This window comes from Corythoichthys intestinalis, chromosome 7 (genome assembly GCF_030265065.1).
Source record: "Corythoichthys intestinalis isolate RoL2023-P3 chromosome 7, ASM3026506v1, whole genome shotgun sequence".
In the NCBI taxonomy this organism is placed as follows: Eukaryota; Metazoa; Chordata; class Actinopteri; order Syngnathiformes; family Syngnathidae; genus Corythoichthys; species Corythoichthys intestinalis.
In genome coordinates this window covers 2,168,396-2,193,735 of record NC_080401.1, presented here as the reverse complement: position 1 = coordinate 2,193,735, position 25,340 = coordinate 2,168,396, and the positions used below count along the sequence as shown (strand labels likewise).

Genomic DNA, 25,340 nt, shown 5'->3' with positions numbered 1-25,340 from the left:
ATTGGCTGTAGGAAAATCCTTGGCGGAAGTTTGTCATTCAGGGCGGGAAAATGACACCTTCCATTTCCTCGTGAAAATAGCACCGTTCCGTCTCCAACCAAATTACTTTTGTTAATTTTTTAAAAGTGAAATTCATGCTTTACTAACAACAACATACCAAACCGTTTGGCTAATTCGAATAAACGGAAGTCTTACGGAGTCGTTACAGGTAAGCGAAATTCCGTGCTTTATGTGAAGCTTTTGCATAGTTCGCATAAAACAAGTGAGCGTTGTTGATATAGCTACAGTTTTGAAACTATCTTATAGCTATTCTTCAGTTTAACTGTGGCCTTATTCGAGATGAGACCGATACAATGGCCAGGGCAACATAATATGAATTCGCAGTTTCAAAACCAGGGTGTTTTTTGTTCCGATTCAATGGCCTCCTATTTACTGCGGTCAGGCCAACATCCACTGGTAAAAAAAAGTCAAGCTAGCCGCCCCTCACTAGGATCATTGTTTGCATTATGTGCATTACAGTAATCCAACGAGTTTACTTCAGAGTGCAAGCCCTTTGATTTAAAAAAAAAAATTATATCTTGGAGCTATCCAAGAACGGGTCCACTTCAGGGGCTACTGGAGCACCCCTAGACTTAGAGTTCTGTATTGCAATATAAAAATGATTTGGGAATTCAAAATAAAAGTACTCTGAATTTGCAAATATGGCCGTCATTTCGCCTGATTTAAAAGTAATATTATTTAAAATAAAAAAGATATCCAAGGACTGTTCTTCTGAGTCATACTAGTAGGCCCCAAGACTCAAATTAAAGTACCTTTATGAAATTCTGAGATGTCGTTTCAAAATAAAAGTACTTTAAAATGAGTATTTTTTATAGTACTTCGAAAATTGGTATGAAAATTTGTATATTTCTAAAGTAATTTAATTGTGAAATGACATCAGAATTTCATAAGAGTAGTTTGAGTCTTGGGGTCTATTAGTATGACGCAGAAGTAGAACAGTAGTCCTTGGATATCACAGATATTTTTTTTGATTAGGCTAAATGACAGGAAATATAAGCACTTTTCAAAGTAGTTGTATTTTGAAATGACACATCTGATTATTTTGATTCTACTTTAGTTCAAGACTTTGGATATTCGAGTATAAAACAAATAGAATGGTCCTTGGATATCGCATAGATTTTCAAAAAGAAATTAAATCAGGCTTAATGACCGGAATAATGAGTCATTTTCTAAGTAATTTTATTTTTAAAATGACAATTTCATGAGAGTACTTTAGTTCGATGCGTTGGGATATTCTAGTACACTTCAGAATTAGAAAGGTTGCTGGATATGGCACAGATTTTTTTTTTTTTAAATAATTTTTTAAGTCATCCGACATGACAGGAAATACGAGCAAATTTCAAAGTAGTTTTATTTTGAAATGACTCATCAGAATTTCATGAGAATACTTTGTTAAATTCTTGGGTTAGTCTAGTATGCCTTAGAAGTGGAACAGTTCTTGGATATCTCACAGATATTAGTTAATTTTTAAATACGGCTAAATGACAGGAAATATGAGCAATTTTCAAAGTACTTTTATTTTGAAATGACACATCAGAAATTCCTAAGAGTACTTTAGTTGGAGTCTGGGGGTAGTCTAGTATACCTCAGAACTAAACGATTCTTCGATATCGCCCTTTTTAATTTTGAAATCGGCTGAAATGACGTCCTTATTGGCAATTTCGGATTACTTTTATTTTGAAATCCCAAATCATTTTAATATTACAATACAGTACTTTAGTTTGAGTCGAGGGGTTCTCCCGTGTCCCTCCGAAGTTTTTTGGTAGCTCCCTGTTTTTGTTATATAATTTTTAAAATCAAGGGACTTGCCCTCTGAAGCCACCTTGTTACATTACTGTGCAGCACGTAATGTGGATGTTGGCCACCTGCTTTTTGTCAATTGGTAAGTTTAACAGGGGTGCCAAAAAGTATTTCGCGCATTACTACCGTTTGCAACCTGGACATACATTCCAACACCGCTAGCTGCTCTTGGCGGGCCGATCAGTAGTGAAGTAAAAGAGAGCCCTTAGTGTTCCACTCTTAAGGCGTCCGTGCGGAAACTTCCAAGCTTGATTCCGCATCTAGCGCTTAGTTTGCACTAATAATAAATTTTATGAGGAAAAAAAACCTCATAAAATAAAACCCAGACGGTACGTAAGTAAACTGAACTGAAAATGCAAACCGTTGATGAATTGGCCGATTTTCCTGGGAAATTCTGCGGTGTGGGTCAGCTTTTCTTCAAGTGTGGAAAATATTTAACGGAAGTGACAGGTTATATCTGATAGTAATAGAAACAAGCAAAATTATGTAATTTTGGAAAAGCTAAGAATTTCCTACAAAATTGTTTCTTTTAGATGTTCTTTACTCTTTGCCTCTGTTTGAACATCCTTCTATAGGACAGAATCATGCAAGCATTTTTAAAAAGTGCTACCGGTCAGACAACTAGACCTCTGAAGGATAAGTTGTCTTCGGGTTCCAGCATAGAGAAGAAAGCCAAGCTTACCCCTTGGGTTGAAAAATAGTAAGTGTGAATTACACAAATTTCTGAATTCATTTTCCATGACTGAATCATGCTACAAACAACAGACACTTGTGTGTGAAGTGCTATCATTTTAACAGCAGTCCACAGAATGCTTAATGGATTTTTGACCTTTTAATCTATTTATTTAATCTAGTAGGCCAAAATGTGTTGAAGAAGTCGCCTTTCAAGAAGAGGCTGTAGCAGTGCTGAAAAAGTCACTTGAAGGAGCAGATGTAAGTTTATTTATTTCATCATGATTAAGAATAAAGTCAGGGTTTCCTCAAGGATTTTTGAAGCTGTGGTGGTGGGCTGCATCGGAGTCGGACAGCATCACTGTTGTCTTTGGTAGCCCTTTTAATTTTAGTCTGAGTCTTTTGGACGAAAATTCTTATTAGTCATATTTTAGTCATTTTAAAATGTGTTCGTTTTAGTCGAAGAATATTTAAACAAGTTTTAGTCTAGTTTTAGTTGACGAAAACTAAAAAAAAAAATTGGTCTAAGTTGACGGATACACAAGGTTTTAGTAGAAAAAAAATTTCGTTTCCAACCATTGCCAATGAACATTGACAAATTTATTTTTACAACACTGGTTTTATTCTGGTGAAGTTTGCAGACTGAATGCAGTAAAATAAAATTCCTGCTGTCCATAGAGGTACAAGTCATACAGCAGGGGTCGGGAACCAATGGCTCTTGAGCCAGATCTGACTCTTTTGACGGCTGCATCTGGCTCGCAGACAAATCTTTATTAAAAAAAATAATTTACATATTTCGTTATACTCCTTTGTGCAATGCGCGAAACGGCGACTGACACCGGTCATACGCTGGTGTTGTGCAGTAATGAGCAGACGTGACTTTTGCAGCGTATGTTAACTTTTTTTAATGCTCCGACAACACTTGCGCACTTCACACTAGATTAGGGATGTCCCGATCCAGGTTTTTGCACTTCCGATCCGATACCGATATTGTTTTGCACTTCCGATCCGATACTAAGCTTGAGAACGATAAACCGATACGACCGGATATCCGGTTTTACAGGTGAGAGATACAGCTGTATCGATAGTAAACTTACCATTCGACAGTAATTAGCCATTAAATATTCAATGAACCGATAGTAGAGATAGAATTCGGCTATCGCGAGCACAAGAATCGGCTTCTAATGCCTAGTTCAATGCATTGCTTAATGGGATGATAATTTAGCTTTTACTTCACATGCTACGCTTGTCATTCACCACACAGCGCACTTAGATTGAGACCGCACGCACAACTTCCCATGCATTTCGGCAGAACCGCTACTAGTCGGCGTCATTACCCGATATTCACGGGCGTGTCATAACAATGCGAGAGCTAACAAAACCACTATAAGGCATGCTGCGTAGCGTTTTCTTCACAGCCCAAAACGAAACTAGTAGTTGCAACGAAGCAACATGCTAAAACAGTGGACAGTTTGAGCACCGACGCCAGCGACGTGCAACGATTTGTTTTCAACGCACCCAGGAAAAACAAAAGTCGGACTTTGAAGTGAGGAAGGCAGCCAGATCTGTTCGCATGGGACAGAGCTAGTGTCAAGTGTGGAGCGGTACAGAGATCGTGAGTTTCTAACCCTGAAAAATAACCTACTACAATGGTGGAAAGGGCAGCACGACCCTCTGGAGATTTTTTTTGTCCACGAAACGCAGTCTACTTAAACATTAACATGTGGATTAGTTGATCTTCCTCAAGAAAAAAGCTGCCCTTCAAAAAAAGATATGGACAGTGATGAGGAATAAAAAAATGTGGAAGCACAGGCATAAGTGAAAGACTCTGCTGTGTATAAGGTTAAAGTAATGATTATTGACCTGTCTGTCTAAAGTGCCATGTTTTTTTGTTATTTTAATTTTAATTTATTATTTATTTATGATAACATTGCAGGTTTAATTCTTTTTTTCTAGAACTGCTGCATATAATTAATATTTTTTGTTTGTAAGATGTTTACGTTGAAAGTTTGCACTTAAATTACTTACCTCTTGTGTTCGAAACACCAGGAAATACAGTAATTGAATTACTGCACTTTATTGTTGTCTGTCACTGGAGTTGTATTTTATCATCAATCCCATCCAACAAAATGACGGTCATATAGTAAGCCTTATTTATTTTATTTATTTTTTCATTAAAAAATAAAACATAACATTGGTATGAAATTTTGTTGTTTAATTTTGCTATTAGAAATGTGGTCTTTTTTATATATTTAAAATACTTTACGAACACAAACAACAAATGTTTACTATCGTATCGTTTTCACTCTGTATCGAACCGTATTGTTCTTAAACTGTATCGAATCGGTCGGCCTTAAAAATGTATCGTGTTTGAATCGAATCGTAACCTGTGTATCTAGATACATATCGAATCTGCTTCAAGCCAGAGATTCCCAACCCTATCCGATATCGGCCGATACTGATACCGGCCTATCTGAGCATGTATTAAAGTTTAACGTTATTTAGCCTCCTTGTCAGACTCATGTTGAAAAGGGTTTTAGTACTCTTGATAACAACTAGCCAGCTGAATTAGGCGAGTTTGAATAACACACAATGGTTGGTAACAAGAAACTGACCTGTTTATTCAGTGATAAACCCAAAATATTATGAATAACAAACAGAAATGGCATAGTCAGTAAAACTTGCAAATAATATTGTAAACTGTTTTAAAAAAGCAAAACACACAAACAACCCACAAACCCCCCAAGCTATTAGCTGCATTTAATGTTTCGTGCATTAGTTACAAAAATTGTACAAAAAGCCTCTCAGGCTTAAATAAACGACTATTTCAGTATCAAGTTAACAGTTTAAAACAGTAACTAAAACACTCAAGTAAGCCTGTCGCAATATGCAATAATTCCATTTATCGCGCGGTATATAAAAATAAAGACGGTAATTTTCGCGCTGCGATTTATCGCCTCGCGTGCACGTGCGCGCGTTTGTCACGTGCGTGCGTGCGCGCGCGATGCACGCGCTTGCTGCAAATGTGTGGCAGACGTGGTTGACAGCGCTGTTTCAAGTTCAGCTTCCTTGTGCCACTCTGTTTTATTGACTTCTGGGTATGTTCGTTTTATACATTTGAGTTTGAGTGACCGTCATTTAATGGATGGAGGCAGGGCCGAGTGCACTGTCGGCGCACAGCAATGAGCGAGCGGAATGAGGAAGAGGACGAACCAGTCTGCAAAATGTTTTTGGAGGTTGTTTCAACAAAGATGGCCAACAGAATAAATCTACATGCTCATTTGAAACACTGTTATCCTCTCCAGTTTTCACTGCTTAGTAAGAAAACTGCATTGCAACAAACGGAGCCTCCTCGTCATGTTAATTGACAATTAGAGGTATTCGCTTGATGTGAGAAATACAGACGACACCGCGCAAAATAGCGTTCCCTGACGGAAAGTGAAGTCCGCTACATTGCTGAAGAAATGAGACCGTTTTACCTCTGTTAAATGATATTTGATACCTTTGGGAGCCAAATTTTTGTTACTGCTACTTAATTAGTCTATTTTTCGTTGTCGTTGTTGAAGTGCAATTACTGTGACTGCAACTTTATACCTATATGCCTAAATGCGTCAGTTATTAAGTGCAATTTTATTTTTTCTTGAAAAAAGACATTTAATGTGTTTCTGTTCTGTTCTATTAATATTGTTGTCTTTTACTTGAAAGAGGCATGGTCTATTGTTTTTAGTTGTGATTTCTTAAAAGGTATTTTTTTATTTAAAAGTAAACATATATTGCGTTTAAATGGGTCTACTTGATCTATTAATATATACTGTATTCTCACTGTGTTATTGTAAATTGGTTAAAAGGGGACGGGACTTGATAAGCATATGCTTCTCTCGTCAGCCCTTGTCTTCTCTTCGTTTTTTTCGGGTTGCTCATATCACATCTTGCAACTGTCAATGATACCGATGATGATGATGACAATAAATAAAAATAAACGCTCAAAAAAAAATTTTTTTGGGGGGGGGGCACAATAATATCGCATATCGCAATAATTTATTAGATAATTTATCGCCCACTAAAATTTGTTATCGCGACAGGCCTACACTCAAGTCCCCATTCTGTATCAGCAGCTTTAAACTACATTCAATTAATTTAATGTTGAGAATCAACTGTCGATCAAATCAATCAAAAGTCTCCTGCTTTAAGATGGCGGCTGTTGATGAAGCCCGGCAAGTCTATCATTTCGCATTTAGCTTTCAATACATGTGCTGCTAACGCCGTCGAGTCTGTCATTTTGCATCTAGTTCTATATACATATGATATCTATTATCTACAGTAGCATGATGTTGACGTAGTGTGTAGCGGCTGTCAGCAGCAGTCAGGTATTCTTGTGTTTTTTTTATCTAGCGGCATAAGTTGAGCAAAAGTCGTGAAATGATCATTGGCATTACCCGGGTCTATGACAAGCATGATGTTTACTCTCGGGACGCAATGCAGTCCGTTCCTCATTGCGTCCCGAAGACCGCGCTGTGTTTTAGTTCCACTTTACTTGACATATTTCAATGGTCGGAATTTGGATGTTTGTGAATAGTTCTCCAATCTTCCACGGCCAAATCGCTCAAGGCTCACTCAAGGCTGTAATGACGGCTGGGCATGTTGTACCGTGGTTCTAGGTGTTGAATGGTGCGGCTAAATCCCACTTTACTCACAAGAGATAAATGCTCGTCATCCAGAATGATTTCTTTGGCAATGACTCTTATTATTGCCTGGGCTTTGGGACTGTCAAATGCCAGTTTGTCACGCATAGCAAAAGTTTCTGCCAGTGTTAGTTGCATAGGACCTTTCTTTTTGTCTTAACATACTCCTTATATTGTTTATGGTGGTATTTCGCTAAATGCTTGATTAGGTTGGTTGTATTAAAACTTCTTACAGCTTTACCACCACGCTTGACTTTATTGTGGCATACAGTATGTTGCACTCTGCCTCTCCGTCTTTGTCGTACTTTAAGGTCAAATGATCCCACACAGCTGACATTTTTACCGATAAACTTAAAATTTACATTGCAGTCATAATGTAGGAGATGCCAGGGAGGTAAATTGGGAGACGGGTGTGCTGTAAAATGCGGACCGGATTTTAGGGAAACCAAAGCAAAAACTGGAATGGATTATGTAAATCGGCGTGCTGGAAAACACGGACCGGATTAAAAAAAAAAGAGTGGATCGGAATTTTTCCGTGTCGGTCCTTCTGATACCGATGCGCATTTGTTTGCGTATATCGGCGGTTGATCCGATCCAAATATCGGATCGGGACAACCTTACACTAGATATCATAAAATAGTAATCTAGATGTGCTACGTTAGACCTCCCCCCCCAAGTCCCATGCCATTGGCTGCGTGAGCCCAGGGTGATCATGGGACACGTAGTCCATATACCACAACCGGCGATTAGGAAGCAGTAGTTTTGGTGGGAAAGTGGCAAACATATGCATGTCTTTATCTATTTATCTATTAAACTCATAGGCAACGCATAGGTTTTGACTATGAAAGGGACACAAGAAGGAAGGATTTATTTAAGTCCTTCACTGAGTTTGCTAAAGAAAAAAATGTAACGAATAAACCTGTTTCGGCGTGCACTGATGGTGCTCCATGCATAAGTTTCTCAACGCCTGCATGAAGCTTAACCTCACCAAGTGTCAACCAACTACAAAACCATGCAGCAGCAGAAGTCTCATTAATAGTAAGAAATGCTCATCATTGATTAGCAACAGCATAACAATGTTATTCAAAAGAATTCAGAGACTTATTGTTGAAATGGCATAAAAGGCACACATTAGTTGTATTTTTAGTTGTAAACATATTGTATGGCTGACGGAATTCAATTTAAAAATATGTGGTGTTCATGGCTCTCTCAGCCAAAAAGGTTCCCGACCCGTCATAGAGTATGTAGTTTACAACTTATAAGGAACTAAAGGCAGAATACATAACATGTTTGGAACTTAAAATAGGCCAAACCCCTGTAACTGTAAAACAATACAGTACTAATAACCAACTCCTTATGATGAAACAAATACTTATGAACCCCTGTCAATTACAAATAGATTATTTATAAAAAATCATGCAATGTGATTGATTTTTCTTTAGATTGTCTCTATGAGTGGAAATGCATCAATGATCAAAATTTCAGACCTCGACCTATTTTCTAAGTGAGTGAACTTGCAAAATCGCAAAGGGTGCAAATTAGAGCTGAAACGAATACTCGAGCAACTCGAGTAACTCGAGTTTAAAAACTGATCCGAGTAATTTTATTCACCTCGAGTAATCGTTTATTTTGACAGCTCTAAGCATCACGTTTTGCTCGGACTAATGCGGGACAACGCGCTGATGTCACGTGCATAGAGGAAGAAGCAAAAAAAAAAAACTTACTGCAGCCGACAACCGCTACAAACGACACCGACGTTGCTAAATACTAGCCCGCTCATGCTACGTTAGTTGCAGGTGGCGTCCAGTGAGTCTCATAGAGATCACATGTATGTTGAACTAGATGCGCAATGACAGACCAGGCCGCGTCTGGGCAGCGTTAGCAAACAGCCGTCATCTTAAAGCAGTAGAGCGCTAAGCGCTAATAAAGAGCGCTAAACGCTAATATACTGTATAAGATTAACGTTACTGTCACTACTAGCTCACCTTACGTTAGCACTGCGGAGGGCTAGGTTTCAATTAATTAAGACCGCTTTCGATGTGTGGCTAACGTGTCTTACATACATGCTATAACATAGCGTTGTGGAGTGATGAGCGTGTCAAATAAAAACTCAATAATGCTAACTATCAATTTTAGCTCAGTAATCATTGCTGGATAAAACACCAAGTAGCACTAGTCCCTGATGTGCTCCAATACAGCCTGGATCATACATTTATTTTGAACAGTGCAAAAACTCAAAATCCTATCAGGACTTACAGTTTAGACTAACTTAAAACTTAACTAGAACTTAAAAATGGCTTGACACAAATAGAAATTTAATTGAAAAACGTAGGAAAAAATCCTAACTTTTAAGTGATGTGTGTTATCAAGCGTAAAGGCATTTTTAGGTGTGTTTATATATATATATATATATATATATATATATATATATATATATATATATATATATATATACTTTTAAAAAATAAGATCTAAAGGTTTTTTGAGTGAAAGCAGTGAATTAGTCATTTTTTAAAATTCTAGTTACATCTGAGATGCAATTGTTGGCTGTTTTCAACAATATACATCAAAAATAAAGACATTGACTGAAAATGATAAAATGTCTTGTTTTCTCATGTATATCTATAATTGCTCTTCACCTAAAAATATATTTGTTTTATCCGATTACTCGATTAATCGATAGAATTTTCAGTCGATTACTCGATTACTAAAATATTCGATAGCTGCAGCCCTAGTGCAAATACTCCTCCTCTGCTCTGTATATAATATATACAGTATATGTTTTTTTTTTCTCTTAAACATACATACATACAGTGATCTGAGTCAGTATTCAAAGAAAGGACCAGAAAATGCATTGACTGCCGTTTTTTTAAACTGCAGAATGGGGAAAAACAAGCAATCAAATTGATTGCGCTGTAAACGGCTTAACAAGCTCAGAAATGCTAAAATTTATTTAATGGTGAATTGCAAGCAATTATCGGTTACATACCGGCACAAGAGTGTGCGGCACCCATCTGAAGGCGCGCTGCTCCCACTATTGGTTTTATTGGGCAATATCTTGTTCACATGCCTAATTTTGCTTGCACTTGTGTTGCTGCCTGTACTGTGCAATCGCGGTATACAGTAGTTGTGCGGGGCTTATCGATGCGCCGGAGGCATGAAAAACGAAAACTATCAATTCACAATGAGGAAAAAATCAAAAGTAACGTTTAATGCAGGTGACAACTTTAAAAAGTAGTGGGGTAAAAGGACCGATACGTGCTGTAAAAGTAAAGTACCACTTCATATTTGTACTCAAGTAAAGTACACATTTGCCATCTGTTTTGTAATTTTTTGGACAAGGACTATGCCAAGTTTCTAAACAATGAACCTTTTTCAACATGTTAACTTACGGCTTACAGCTGCAATAAACGTTGACTCAAATGAGTTCAAGAAACTAATTTCTGTGCTTTATGAAGAGTGATAAAAGCAGAATTTAACACAGACGAAATAATTCGGCCGATCAGAGTGAAGTATTACCGAAACAAAATGGTGACGTCACGTACCGTAATGGTCTGCAACGTATCGCCGCATACGTTTCTTCAACACAACGTGTCAGTGTCAGTACAAAAAAAAAATCGGTTTATACATATACATTGGCAGTGTATCAAATACTTGTTCTCCCCACTGTATATAATAGAGCTGGGAATCTTTGGGCACCTAACGATTCGATTACGATTCAGAGGCTCTGATTTGATTATAAAACGATTATTGATGCACCCCCCTCCTTTTTTTTTTAATGTTTTGTACATTCGTTCCAAAGTTGTTCAAAAATACTCTCAGGCTAAACCAAAGTACTATTTCAGTATCAAGTTAACATATAATAAACAAATAAACAAAAATAACAGTAAATAAAAAACTCCAGTTCCCATTCTGTATCAGCAGCTTTAAACTACATTCAATTAATTTAATGTTGTGAATCAACCGTTAGTTGTTAAAATTGCTCCCGTTATTCCATAATTTCCCTTTTGTCTACTTTTGACATGTGAAAGTTTTAAAACTATTTTAAAGATAGATTCAAGTCAATATTTTACCGATTTAGTATTTTAGATAAAAAGTTAATTAGGTTTGCTTGGAAGGTTTGCTACAACAGCCTTGCAGGGAAGTGGACTGCTTTAAGATGGCGGCCGTTTACTAATGCCCGCATCTAGCTTTTTGTAGATGTGCTGCTAACGCTACCGAATCTATTTTGCATCTAGTCCAATATAAATGATATCTACCGTAACAGTATGTAGATGTACTTTGTAGCAGCTTTTCGGCATCAGTCAGGTATGTTGTTGTGTTTTTTTTTTTTTTTTTTTTTTTTTTTTTAATCTCGTGGCATGAGTTGAGCTAGAGCCGTGAGTTGAGCATTGGCTTTACCCGAGTAATAAGAAGCATGATGTTTAGCTACTCTCGCTCCGTTCCTCATTGCGTCCCGAAGACCATGCGGCGGGCTGAGTGTGGTGACTTCCGCTTTACTTGGCATATTTCAATAATCGGAATTTGGATGTATGTGAATCGTTCTCGAATCTTCCACGGCCGAATCGCGAATAATCTAAGAATCGGAAATTTTGCACACCTTTAGTATATATTATATATATATATATTTCTGTCTCCATCCATGTACCCGTTTATAATGCGCACCATGATTTTACAAGTTGATTTGGGGGAAAAAAGTGCGCGTTATGTTCGGGGAAATTTACTTGATAAAATCCAACACATAGAACAGATATGTCATCTTGAAAGGGAATTTAAAATAAAAATACAAAAGAGAACAACATGCTGAATAAGTGTAAAAGATGATAATGTTACATGATGCATGAACAACGAAATGCGAAAGTGGCCGGTATGTTAACGTAACATAGCTATTAAGAGTTATTCAGATAACTATAGCATAAAGAACATGCTAACAAGTTTACCAAACAATCAGTGTCACTCTAAAACACCAAAATGACATATGAAATGATATAATATTGTTTTAATAATTTCACAAATAAGTCGCTCCAGAGTATAAGTCGCACCCCAGCCAAACTATGAAAAAAAACCTGCAACTTAGTTTGGAAAATACGGTAATAAGCCTCAGAGGCTAATTAAATCTTTCGAACTGTGACTGTCTACATCACCACAAAAATAAGTCTTTTTGTTACCTGACCCTCCCCCTCGGGAACTTTTCTCTTTCCAAAATACTCATCGGAAATTACAACCAATGACGTCAGCTACAAACAAATGCTATGTTAGGACACGTCGAAGACACCGTCCTAACATAGCATTTGTTTGTTGCTGACGTCCATATTCAGGTCCTTTTCAGAGGTTTAAACAAGAATTACATTCGTTAAGTTGAAGTAATGTTTTGTGGATTTTTCTCCCAATTCCCAACTCTGTGGCGCAAGCTTATAACAGTAGAACCAATGTGATTTTCAAAATAAAGCATGTAAAGGAACAATTTGTATTTGACGTGCTATAGCAGACGACTTATGCGTAAATAGTTATTAGTTAATAGTTATTAATAGTGCGTAAATAATGGGCGATATATATGTGTGTGTATATATATATATCTATCAGGGATGTCCCGATCACATATTTTTGCACCCGGGTCCGAGTCACATGGTTTTGAGAATCTGCCGATAGAGTCCCGCTGCGATATCGAAAAAAAAAGGGTTGTTCAAAAAAAAAAAGTTTTAAACATGTTATTTTCCCACCGTGCCACCTTCATAATGGGTATTATTTTTAAACAAGAATAACGTAGAAAAATGCTTCATTGAGTAAGTCCACTCAGATCCGGTCACGCTGCTGAGAACAGCCTCCATTACTTACACAATAAGTTGTCACTGCACACCACTGCTAAACAATGATTGACACATTCGGGCACCTTGACGGTAGAGCTACCAAGCTTCTGTGGCAAGATCAACCCAATTACCCCTCTCAATTATCATTAACTTTAAATGGTTAAATCCAGGGCAGTGCTGAACAAGGGGCCGTTTAAATTGTCAGGCCCTGAGAATATGACAAATGTCATGTTTGCATTTAAATGATTCCGTCTCGATTCAAAAAATGTCGCAATTCCGCATGAAAAAGATGTAGTATTCATGCCAGACCCTAGGGGGCGGTGCAGATTTACAAGGCGACAGCCAGTGATGCACTTCCCTGACACAAACAACCACTTCAGCCTGGAAGACAACATACCAGCCCACTCCAGCAATGTCATTTTTCTTTGCATTTTTCCTTGCATTCTTTGCATTTAAATGGCTCGTCTCGATTCGAAAAATGTCGCAATTCCGCATGAAAAAAATGTAGTATTCATGCCAGACCCTAGGGGGCAGTGCAGATTTACAAGGCGACAGCCAGTGATGCACCTCCTTGACACAAACAACCACCTCAGCCTGGAAGACAACATACCAGCCCACTCCAGCAATGTCATTTTTCTTTTGCTTCAAAAGGCAAAAAAAAAAAAAAAAAAAAAAAGCAAACATTAAACATATTTAAATTAAAAAATTTACAAAAACAGTAAATTAAAGCCGATGTTCCACCATATTTGCGGTTTTTAATGGTTGGTAACAGCGCTGCAAACGCCCAAAGTGAGTTGTGCGAGTGCCGATGTCATCGGAGCGAGAGCTTTCCATTTATATGGTTGCGGAGCAAGCCCCCCAATCGAATCCTTCCGCTTTGGAGCCCGGAATCAAAGGCTTGGATCTTCTCCTTCTGTTTTCTCTGTCACCATATAAAGGCGAGGTTATTCCGCAACACAATTGTTGCATCTTCGTGTAAACGGCCCAAAAGAAAAGCAGCAGGAGGGAGAGCCGTACGAGCATGAAGCAAAAAAAAACATGTTTTTAAAATTCGAAACCCGTTTCTTCTCGCCCAGTTTTCGACCGTGTGATCGGATTGGGACATCCCTCATATAAATGTAGACGTCATGTTAAATTAAAATGTATATTTTTAAAAAATCTCATTTGGAAGGCGTGGCAGCTTTTATCTTGTTGTGGCGGTGCACCACAATCCGTCATTTGTAGGGGAAACCTACATTGTTTTCGGGTATTGCTACCAAAACAACTAGCTATTATGTTCTGTGGTAATCACCTTTTCGCATTGGGTCAAATGTGTTTGCATTTAAAAGAAAAAATGAAATCGGGGAGGAGGCACTGTATAAATGAATAAATAGCAATCATAATACATTGCCTTTGAAAAGGTCTGCAAACAAACATGTTTGTCTGTTGTGCTTGTGTCAAAAACTTAGCTTCCAAACCTCCTGTTTTATGGCCCACCTGGAACAGGAAAGACCTCTACGATATTAGCGGCTGCAAGAGAACTTTATGGGTGAGTGGTGTATTTCTTGAAGGCTAAACACATTTTGAAAAGGGTTGGATTTGGGAAAAAAAACTCTTATGTTCCTCATCTGTATTTTCTTTTATTCATCCAGTCCAGAATTATACAAACAGAGGGTGCTTGAACTCAATGCCTCAGATGAAAGGGGCATCCAGGTGATCAGAGAGAAGGTCAAAAACTTTGCTCAGCTCACCGTAGCAGGGACTCGGCCAGAGTGAGGATGAACTCGTACTTGTTGGAATAAATAGACCAAAATCAACATCTTGTTGAGCTTTTTCTTTGCAATTATTTAAGCCTGAATTCCCCATTGCAGTTCAACAATGTTATGTGCTCCATTTCTAGTGGGAAGGCATGTCCTCCTTTTAAGATCATCATTCTGGATGAAGCCGACTCCATGACTGCGCCAGCTCAAGCTGCACTTAGAAGAATTATGGAGAAGGAGTCCCGCACCACACGTTTCTGTCTCATCTGTAATTACATCAGCAGGTGAGGACACACCTCAACGTTGTCAAACAAAAAGACTGATTTTGGGGACCACTATATATATATATATATATATATTTGTATTCTGTAGGATCATTGAGCCGTTAACTTCCAGATGTTCAAAGTTTCGTTTTAAAGCCCTTGCTGACAAGGTTCAAGAAGAGCGTCTACTGGAGATCTGTGAGAAGGAGAAACTGAAGTACACAAAAGAGGTAAGCAATGGAAGAATGAGCTACCTGTAACTAAAGGTATCAAAATTAATTGATGTCAAACCAATTGCCAATAAATATGCTATGCTGCTATGTAGGTCCCTTTGTACTACATGTACAGCATGTGGTTGTGTGAATGTGTGGTGCTTCGTCCTCAAAAACCTGACCCTATTGTTCCATGACTGAAGCAACTGTCTCCAGTGTTAAAACTGAAAATGATAAACACCCGTGGCCTTATTTACTGTGCAAAGCATGTTTTACACCATGTGAAAGCGCGGCTACTTAATGTGATGATTCTGTGTCTGGCAAAACAAGCCGACAATTTGACAAGCCTGAATTTGTTGTTTCCTTATTTGTTTACAAAGCAGGGGAGCTTACAATTTTTTGCTCCAAGATCTACTTTCCAAGGAGACAACCTCCTGCGATCTACCTTCTTTTTTAGTGTGTGTGTGTGTGTGGGGGGGGGGGGGGGTTGTCGCTAGAACGCTTAGCAGCAATATTGCACAACAAAACATTATTAAGCCATTTTTTAAAACTTTTTGATGCCATGGTCCTCCCACACTACCGTTGCAATCGACTGGTAGATCACTATCAATGTAATGAGCACCCCTATATGTATGTATGTATGTATACATTATATATACTATATATATATACAGTGCCTTGCAAAAGTATTCGGGCCCCTTGAACCTTGCAACCTTTCGCCACATTTCAGGCTTCAAACGTAAAGATATAAAATTTTATTTTTTTGTCAAGAATCAACAACAAGTGGGACACAATCGTGAAGTGGAATAAAAGTTATTGGATAATTTAAACTTTTTTAACAAATAAAAAACTGAAAAGTGGGGCGTGCAATATTATTCGGCCCCCTTGCGTTAATACTTTGTAGCGCCACCTTTTGCTCCAATTACAGCTGCAAGTCGCTTGGGGGTATTTCTATGGGGTATTTCTATCAGTTTTGCACATTGAGAGACTGACATTCTTGCCCATTCTTCCTTGCAAAACAGCTCGAGCTCAGTAAGGTTGGATGGAGAGTGTTTGTGAACAGCAGTCTTCAGCTCTTTCCACAGATTCTCGATTGGATTCAGGTCTGGACTTTGACTTGGCCATTCTAACACCTGGATACGTTTATTTTTGAACCATTCCATTGTAGATTTGGCTTTATGTTTTGGATCATTGTCCTGTTGGAAGATAAATCTCCGTCCCAGTCTCAGGTCTTGTGCAGATACCAACAGGTTTTCTTCCAGAATGTTCCTGTATTTGGCTGCATCCATCTTCCCGTCAATTTTAACCATCTTCCCTGTCCCTGCTGAAGAAAAGCAGGCCCAAACCATGATGCTGCCACCACCATGTTTGACAATGGGGATGGTGTGTTCAGGGTGATGAGCTGTGTTGCTTTTACGCCAAACATATCGTTTTGCATTGTGGCCAAAAAGTTCAATTTTGGTTTCATCTGACCAGAGCACCTTCTTCCACATGTTTGGTGTGTCTCCCAGGTGGCTTGTGGCAAACTTTAAAGGAGACTTTTTATGGATATCTTTGAGAAATGGCTTTCTTCTTGCCACTCTTCCATAAAGGTCAGATTTGTGCAGTGTACGACTGATTGTTGTCCTATGGACACTCTCCCACCTCAGCTGTAGATCTCTGCAGTTCATCCAGAGTGATCATGGGCCTCTTGACTGCATCTCTGATCAGTTTTCTCGTTGTTTGAGAAGAAAGTTTGGAAGGACGGCCGGGTCTTGGTAGATTTGCAGTGGTCTGATGCTCCTTCCATTTCAATATGATGGCTTGCACAGTGCTCCTTGAGATGTTTAAAGCTTGGGAAATCTTTTTGTAACCAAATCCAGCTTTAAACTTCTCCACAACAGTATTTCGGACCTGCCTGGTGTGTTCCTTGGTTTTCATAATGCTCTCTGCACTTTAAACAGAACCCTGAGACTATCACAGAGCAGGTGCATTTATACGGAGACTTGATTACACACAGGGGGATTCTATTTATCATCATCGGTCATTTAGGACAACATTGGATCATTCAGAGATCCTCACTGAACTTCTGGAGTGAGTTTGCTGCACTGAAAGTAAAGGGGCCGAATAATATTGCATGCCCCACTTTTCAGTTTATTTGTTAAAAAAGTTTAAATTATCCAATAAATGTTGTTCCACTTCACGATTGTGTCCCACTTGTTGTTGATTCTTGACAAAAAAATTAAATTTCATATCTTTATGTTTGAAGCCTGAAATGTGGCGAAAGGTTGCAAGATTCAAGGGGGCCGAATACTTTTGCAAGGCACTGTATATATGTATATATATTTTATATATATATATATATATATATATATACATACACACACACACACATTCACGTCATGAGTTTGGTGGCGCGTACCCTTTATCCCATCCCTGAAGGCCGGTTGATGGGGCCGCGGATGGCCCAGAGGACCACCCTGGATCCCGGGGGGATGACGGCGGCCCCTTTGCTGGGCTGCGGGACAGGGATGCCATCAATTCCATCAACTTGTGCATAGTGTCCCAAACTTGTGCCTAGTGTCCCCTGCAGCAAGTAAACATGGTGAAAATGAAACTAAAAAGGCTCACGCTATTAAGTCAGCCACACGATGTGTTCAAGTACACCACGCAAACACATTCGCCACATTAGAACCCGTTTTTTTTTTTTTTTTTTTTTTTTTACATCATTACAGGTAGTATTATTGCGATTATTATTGCGATTTTCTCTTCATAATGTATTTGTTTTGCTCTTTGTAATTGATATTTGCAATAGTAACATCAATATTGAGAATTTAGGGTAGTTTTTTGGGCAGTGGAACAAATTAATTGAATTATAGTGTATTCTTATGGAAAAATCCTGCGCAACATACGACCATTTCAATTTACAAACAAGGTCCTGGAACAAATTAACTTCGTATGTAGAGCTACCACTGTAAATTTATACTGAGAAGTTAAAGAAGTTATATTTTCAAGAATTTAGACAAGTTTAAGGTGAAGAAGGTCCTAAGCGGTTAATTGGTTGTCAGAATAGTTGTTGATTAAATTTGCTAATCGATTAGTTGTCGATAATTGTTGCACCTCTAGTTGTTATCCGGGGAATACCTGTATATATGTTTTCGGTCAGAGTAGTTTGGCAGGTATGTATTAAGGGTATAATGGTACACGCAAGTCATGGTTCGGTACGTATGGGGGCTACAATGGGAAAAACAAAAAGGCTTTTTTAAATCAGAGTTTGAAAGTTTGTTCTATTGGCTAAAACTGAAAAGCAGCCATTAAAAAAGTGCAAAGGAAATAGACGAAAACATAGAACTTTTTTTTTTTTTTTTTTTTTGTGGTAACAATTTACAGTTTACGTGCAAAAATAGACAACACACCCTCTTTTGTAGGGATTGACTGAGGTAACAGTTAAAGTCAGGAAGCATTTTCAATGTTGGATTACACACAATAAAACATTACCAGTAGAGATGTGCCGATCGATCGCGATCCCGTCATTTTCAAAGTATCGGAATCGGCCCAAAAATATCGGACATGCCTTTTTTTAATATATATATATATATATATATATTTTTTTTTAATTAAATAGTTTTCTAATTACAATATTTACCGCAATTAACGCATGCGCTGCACGACCCACTCACGCATTGTCGCGTTCAATCTATAATGGCGCCGTTTTACCCATACAGTCTATAGAGCTAAAAAGCAGCATAAAATGAGTAGAGTGAATTTTGGCAGCCTTTGGAGCCTTTTTTAAAATGGCTAAAGCCTTACAATCCCTCTCCCAACAATTAGAATAATCGTGGGAAGCAATGTGAGGAAGAAAGGTAGTGGTTGATCTTTTTCTTAACACCCTATGTAATTTCCCAACGCAGAGAAGATATATCAATTGGTACCACGACGCACAATCATGGTTTGCATTCCCATCATGCATTTGGGCAGAAGTTAAATAGCTACAGTATCATTTACTGAAAGCTCAACAAATACACTAGATGGCAATATTTAGTCACAATATGCAAAGTCACATTTATCTTTTAAGAATTACAAGTCTTTCTATCCGTGGATCCCTCTCACAGAAAGAATGTTAATAATGTAAATGCCGTCTTGAGGATTTATTGTCATAATAAACAAATACAGTACTTATGTACTGTATGTTGAATGTATATATTCGTCCGAGTTTTGTTCATTTTTTTTCTTAATGCATTGCCAAAATGTATATGATCGGGAAAATTTATCGGGAATGATTGGAATTGAATCGGGAGCAAAAAAAAACAATCGGATCGGGAAATATCGGGATCGGCAGATACTCAAACTAAAACGATTGGGATCGGATCGGGGGCAAAAAAAACATGGTCGGAAAGACCCTAATTACCAGTGAACAAATACTTCCACATAAAATGTTTTTTTGTATTGGCTACCGAGATAAAATAAAAGTGCAAAAAGTTCCAAAACTGAAAAAGCATCTTTTAAAATAATAAATACTCAGTGTTTCAATGACTTCAGCCTAGGGCTAGAGAAAAATGAATATTTCTTCATTTGAAAGTATAAATATGTGTTAGTAATACTGCATTTGATACTTCCCACTCTGTACATTCGCAATAGCTTTTCTATCGGTCCCTTTGTATTTTTCCCATAATGTTGGTTTAGGAACATTACTCCAACCCCACCCCCTGGAAGCAGAGGACTAACTGCAACATGTTCTTTTTTTTTTTTTTACTCAAACATATTCGCCATCTGACTGCGTGTACTGAACTGTTATGCCCATACCGTGACTGCATGGAACGAATACTTATTCTATCAAGCTCTTAGTATATGCAAATGTGTCAAAGCATTCATACAAAAAATTTCACTCATGCATGCAAAGTTTTAACTTGTTTTTGATACATATTTTAGAGTATATTCGCTCTGGTCAAAGTGTCCGAGGGAGACCTGCGGAAAGCCATCACCTTCCTCCAGAGTGCTGCACGTCTCATTGTCGACAGTGAGATTACAGAACCTGCTGTCATCGAAATATCTGGGGTGAGATGTAATTTTTAGCTTCTCTCTTGCGCTAAGACAGAAAGCTCATCTGTTGCATGATGTGGAACCCAACAAGGAAATAATCATCTTTTTTTTAATTCTCTGCCATCTTCATAAAACCTTGAAAGCTTTCACATTGCACAACCCAATTCCAATGTTGTGTTAAACATAAACACAGAATACAATGATTTGCAAATCATGTTCAAACTTTATTTAATTGAATACAATACAAAGACAAAATATTTAACGTTCAAACTGATAAGCATTGTTTTTAGCAAATGATCATTAACTTGGAATCATGTCACATATCATCACACAGCTACATCTATCCAGCCTGTTTTCCATGTTTCCCTCTTCTAACACATTAGAATCAAATGATCAATATGTTGAATAAACCTGGCATATCGGCGGACATGTTTGGTCTGTTAGTTTTATTAAGCACTGCAGACTCCAAAACAGCAAACAGAAATTTAAGGCAAAAAATGTTATTCTCTGTTGGCAGGTTGTTCCTATCAAGATGATCAACGATTTACTTCAGGTCTGCTTTAATGGAAGTTTTGAGCAACTAGAGTTTGCTGTCAGGGTAGGTCTGCTAAAATGACTGGAGTCACAGAAGACCTCACTTCATGACATTTTGTAACTTCTTTGTCAGAGCATGGTGGATGAAGGATATGCAGCCACACAGATCCTAAGTCAAATTCACGACTCAATCATTGAGCACGACTTGAGTGACAAGCACAAGTCTGTTATCACGGAAAAGATGGCGGTACGATGCAACATGGTTCATTTGAATGGTCTATTAACTATTGTTATCATATTTCTGATACAGGATAAGATTAAAAATCAATTATTCTAATTTTTGGACCAAAAGATTAGAAATGGCACACACCACATTTTACAAGAAAACCATACTTGTTCATTTCTACTGTAAGCCGCACTGGATGATTAACTACAGGTGTCCACTAGGGCTGTTCGATTTTGCCTAAAAAGAAAATCTCGATTACTTTCTCTTAAACCCAATTTTCCGATGTCGATGACTATTTCTTGGCGAAATATTAATAATGACAAAGTATTTGGAATGTCTTCTATTACAACTTATTTGTTCTTTATTAGAACTGAAAGTGCCTATGAATTTAGCTCCGTTAATACACACAGAACGATCCTTTGGGGTTAAGAGCATTTTTATTTATACAACAGACTCCAACTCGATTCCTAATTAAAGCGATAATGAAAGAAGAAAGTGCCTACACCATTTGAAACAAAATCAAATATGAGAAAAGGTAGTCAGCAGTGTTGTCACTTAGTAACGCATTATTGTAATCTGATTACTTTCTTTCAGTAACGAGCAATCTAACGCGTTCATTTTTCCAAACTAGTAATCTGATTCGTTTCCTTAGTGTCTGTGCGTTACTATTTTGTTATTGCCTCATGATGTACTTATGTAGAATGAAGAATATTGTAGTCATGTACGAAGAGCATTTTGAATAGAAAATGTTCAAAAGGTTCCCACTCTGCGTTCGTTTCCATGGTAACCGCTCATAGTTACTTCTTGTCTTGGTCTCGCGTCTCACACGCTATGTGTTTTGGGACTGAGAAACGCATGTGGAGCGTGGGTGCACATTCGAGCAGAATGCAGCCACCTGTGCGAGGCAATGTTGATCTGTGTGTGTCCATGAATGAATGTGAGTATTTTTTCTTTAGTCTGGAGGGTCCCAGCGGTAGGTTGGCGCTGCTACATGCGCGGCTGTTTCTTAGCTTTGCCGTTGCAATGGCAGGTAGTCATCGCTCACTCGTCCTCTCCAAGTCATCGAGCATTGTTTACATAATATTGATGTTGCACCTTTATGCCGTGAGGTGACGTATTCGTTTAGCAAACTTTGGGATGTGTTGTAAGTCCGATTGAGTGTAAAGTGCTTAGTTGCCATCACATTTTGTGGCCAAATTGACTGCGTGTGTGTACAGCGTGCTTCCGGGTTGTGGGCGCGCATTCGTGCCCACCCCCACCTTTGTGTTCATTGTACTATGCAATTCATTTGTGTGTTGTTGATTATTGTGCCGTCAATTTGCATTGTTTTACATTGGCAGTGATATGCTGTTAACCCTAAACCCAAACCTGAAGTTCAGATAAGTAAACCCCCGCTAACTCGAAGATTAAGCCTTATGTGAAAAATTCTGATTTTGGCCTTTAAATTCAAATATCGGAAAGTCATTTACGGGCCGAGAACATTTTTCTGTTGTCATTCTTATGTTGAGGCACCAAAGGGAGAAAAATTGGTAAAAAAGTAACCGCAAAAATACTTTTAAAGTAACTTGGTTATACTGATAATAAAGTAATCATTAAAAAACAAGATTTTTTGGGGGGGGGGGGGGGGGGGCGTCATCAGTAAATTACTTTTTCAAGTAAATCTGTGGTCTGGTCAGTCAGTCTGTAAAACAAATAGTCTGTCAGCAAGTAGGTCTGCCAACCAGCTCAAGTCAGTCAGGTGAAGTAGTTTGGCAGCCAGGCTCAGTGATGTGCTGTCACATAATCTCTGGTCTTTCTTACATAAATGAATGATTAGTGGAAAACTCACTCAATAATCACAATATGCAAGATGGCGATCACCTTGTCCAAACAAACACAAAAAGTGAAGGTAACGAAGAGAATGATCCTTTAGGTGTATGAGCACCCCATCTTTACCAAAGACGTCAGGTCAAACACAATCATGCATATAGATTCAATATTTTGCCAAAAGGTGATATTGTAATAAAACAAAAAGCATGGAATGCTGTTAGTTACTGTAATCTAATAGCCGCAATCCTGACAGGAAAACAAGACATAGTCTGCATATACTTTCATTCTTGTGGTATAGTGCAATATACACTCAGCTAAACGTGGTGCTATACTACTGTCTGTAGTTGTGTTGTACATAAAAGTGTGCAGACTAAGTAAATGAAGTGTTGAATGTTTCAAGGCTGCATGTTTTGACACACCACTGCAATCCTTCTACATTTACAACAATACTTTAAGTGCATCATGAGATAATACACTTACTCATGGCATTACGCAAATTGTGTCCAAATTTGGCTGGGCAAAAGTAGTAGTATTTCCAGTAGCCATGGTGGTTGTTGCTTAAGACGGCGCGCTCTCGCAGGAGGAAAAACCAAAATGTTTTAAAAATTGAACGTTTTTAACATTGTTTTAACCAGAAAGGTCTGTTTCGGTTCAAAATCGATTCATTGAACAGCCTTAGTGTCCACATTGTTACAGTATATGGGATATGTTGACCTAGCCTGTAAAAATCCACGGATAAGCTGCACTGGCAGGCTTCAAAGCGAGGGGGGAAAAATAGCGGTTTATGATGGCCGTAGTCTGGCATTAGAAATTGTCATTTGATTCTTGTATTTGGTCCATTTCAGATTGTGGACAAATGCCTGTCTGATGGTGCAGATGAATACCTGCAGCTGCTGAGTCTATGTTCAGTAATCCTGCCACAAGCACACTGAAACAACCAAAAGTGTGACACGACCAGGCAGAATATGCGAACCAGCACTGAAACCTGCGTGGCTTGATTGAATTCCAAAAAAACCTGACAGCGATCCTGTCTTTCATGATCATCTGTGGTCAATCACAAACCATAGAACAAGCATTTTTAATGCTTCGCTCCATTTGTAACTGAATAAAAGTAATATTGTTTCAGGGTTTAAATGAGGCATTTATTGGTACAGTGGAACCCCTAAATTGCTTGAAACAAAATCATGGGAAAAGAAGATAACAAAAATATTTAGTTGAATTTTTCTTTTATCCCAGACAATTGTTTTAGTTTGTTTTGATTACCTTAAGTCAATGTCATCATGAAATTTGGCCATATGTAAGACTGTGTTTACAAAGGATGTCCCTCCCACCACCAATCATCCAATTACGAGCTCCGTTCTTTATCTTCGTACAGGTTGTCGCAGCTCTGTAGGCTTTGTGAACTAAGGTTGTTACAACTTTCGCAGAATTAACGATGTCGTCTATCAATCGAGCAAAAAAAAAAAAAAAAAAGTGTTCTAAATCTCAAATGAGTCAGGAGAAAATCAGTTGTAAGACAAGGATATGCATGAGTTGCCTTTGCTCAATGGCGACAGAACAATTTCAGTATGAAATCCCACTCATCTCTCTGGTGGAGGTACTGTCGCTAGACGAAAGACAACATACCCTAAATGAAAAATCATGTTCAAAATGATGATCATTTGAAACTTTACCTTAGAGTGAGTTTGTACTTTAAAGATAAAAAGGCTCAGGAGCTTAAGCGTTAATTTATACTCTTTGAAATTTAGCAGGACAGTTTTAATTCTAGTATGTTTGTATTAAAAATACATTGTGGATAATTGTTTTTCCCATGTGCTTATATAACTGAAAGGGAATTCTGTTTTGAGTCAAATTAGTATATTATAATACTATAAAATTATTATAATACTATAATAATATACTTTTCACATACCAAAAAAAAAAGGGTCAAGGTTAGCAGGTCTGCCGGCTCAACCAATGAGGGTTTTTTTTTTTTTGGGAGTTGGCAACACTAAGCAGACGACGGCTGTTGTGATCGATGTATCATCCCCAACGAAGGAACAGGAGAAACTAGAGAAATGCCAAGTGCTCAAAGAAGAGCTGGAGAGGGCCTGGAAGGTGAAAGCATCAGTGGTGCCAGTGGTCATAGGAGTACTGTGTCCCCCACAATGGAGATGTGGCTCCAGCAGATACCTGGAGGAAATCTGACATTTCTGTCAAGAAGAGCGCAGTCAGGAACAGCAAATATACTGCGCAGGACCCTCAAGACCCTAAACGAATTTTTATCCTTTCCACCACACATGTTGATGACCCCAAAACAGAGTGTTGAGAATAAAATGAACTTATACAATACTGTATATAAAATGAACTTACACAGACACTGTTCGTGTTCAATCCTCGGTTCAAGATCAGTTGTTGTTGAAGCTTTTGAAATCTGGGGTTTAAAGATTCTAAATATCCATCTTGTAACCTCAGGTGTAGTTTTGGCTAAGCAAAGCAAAGGACGACCCTAAGGTGCTAGTCGCATGATCTGTTCGG

General features: G+C 38.1%; 1 protein-coding gene across 1 annotated transcript; it reads left to right on the top strand.

Annotated features, from left to right (window-relative positions):
- Positions 1 to 25,340, top strand: rfc4 (replication factor C (activator 1) 4). Its single transcript, XM_057841504.1, has 11 exons — positions 1 to 208; positions 2,436 to 2,560; positions 2,715 to 2,793; positions 14,470 to 14,549; positions 14,653 to 14,772; positions 14,901 to 15,044; positions 15,133 to 15,253; positions 20,144 to 20,269; positions 20,772 to 20,852; positions 20,922 to 21,035; positions 23,669 to 25,340. The coding sequence occupies exons 2-11, from the start codon at positions 2,445 to 2,447 to the stop codon at positions 23,753 to 23,755; spliced, it is 1,068 nt and encodes a 355-aa protein (XP_057697487.1). The 5' UTR covers positions 1 to 208; positions 2,436 to 2,444; the 3' UTR covers positions 23,756 to 25,340.

Coding starts and splice junctions, on each gene's coding strand:
- rfc4 (XM_057841504.1), top strand. CDS start 2,445: ATGCAAGCATTTTTAAAAAGTGCTACCGGTCAGACAACTAGACCTCTG. Junction 14,773..14,900: donor GTAGCAGGGACTCGGCCAGA/GTGAGGATGAAC, acceptor CTCCATTTCTAG/TGGGAAGGCATGTCCTCCTT. Junction 20,853..20,921: donor AACTAGAGTTTGCTGTCAGG/GTAGGTCTGCTA, acceptor CTTCTTTGTCAG/AGCATGGTGGATGAAGGATA.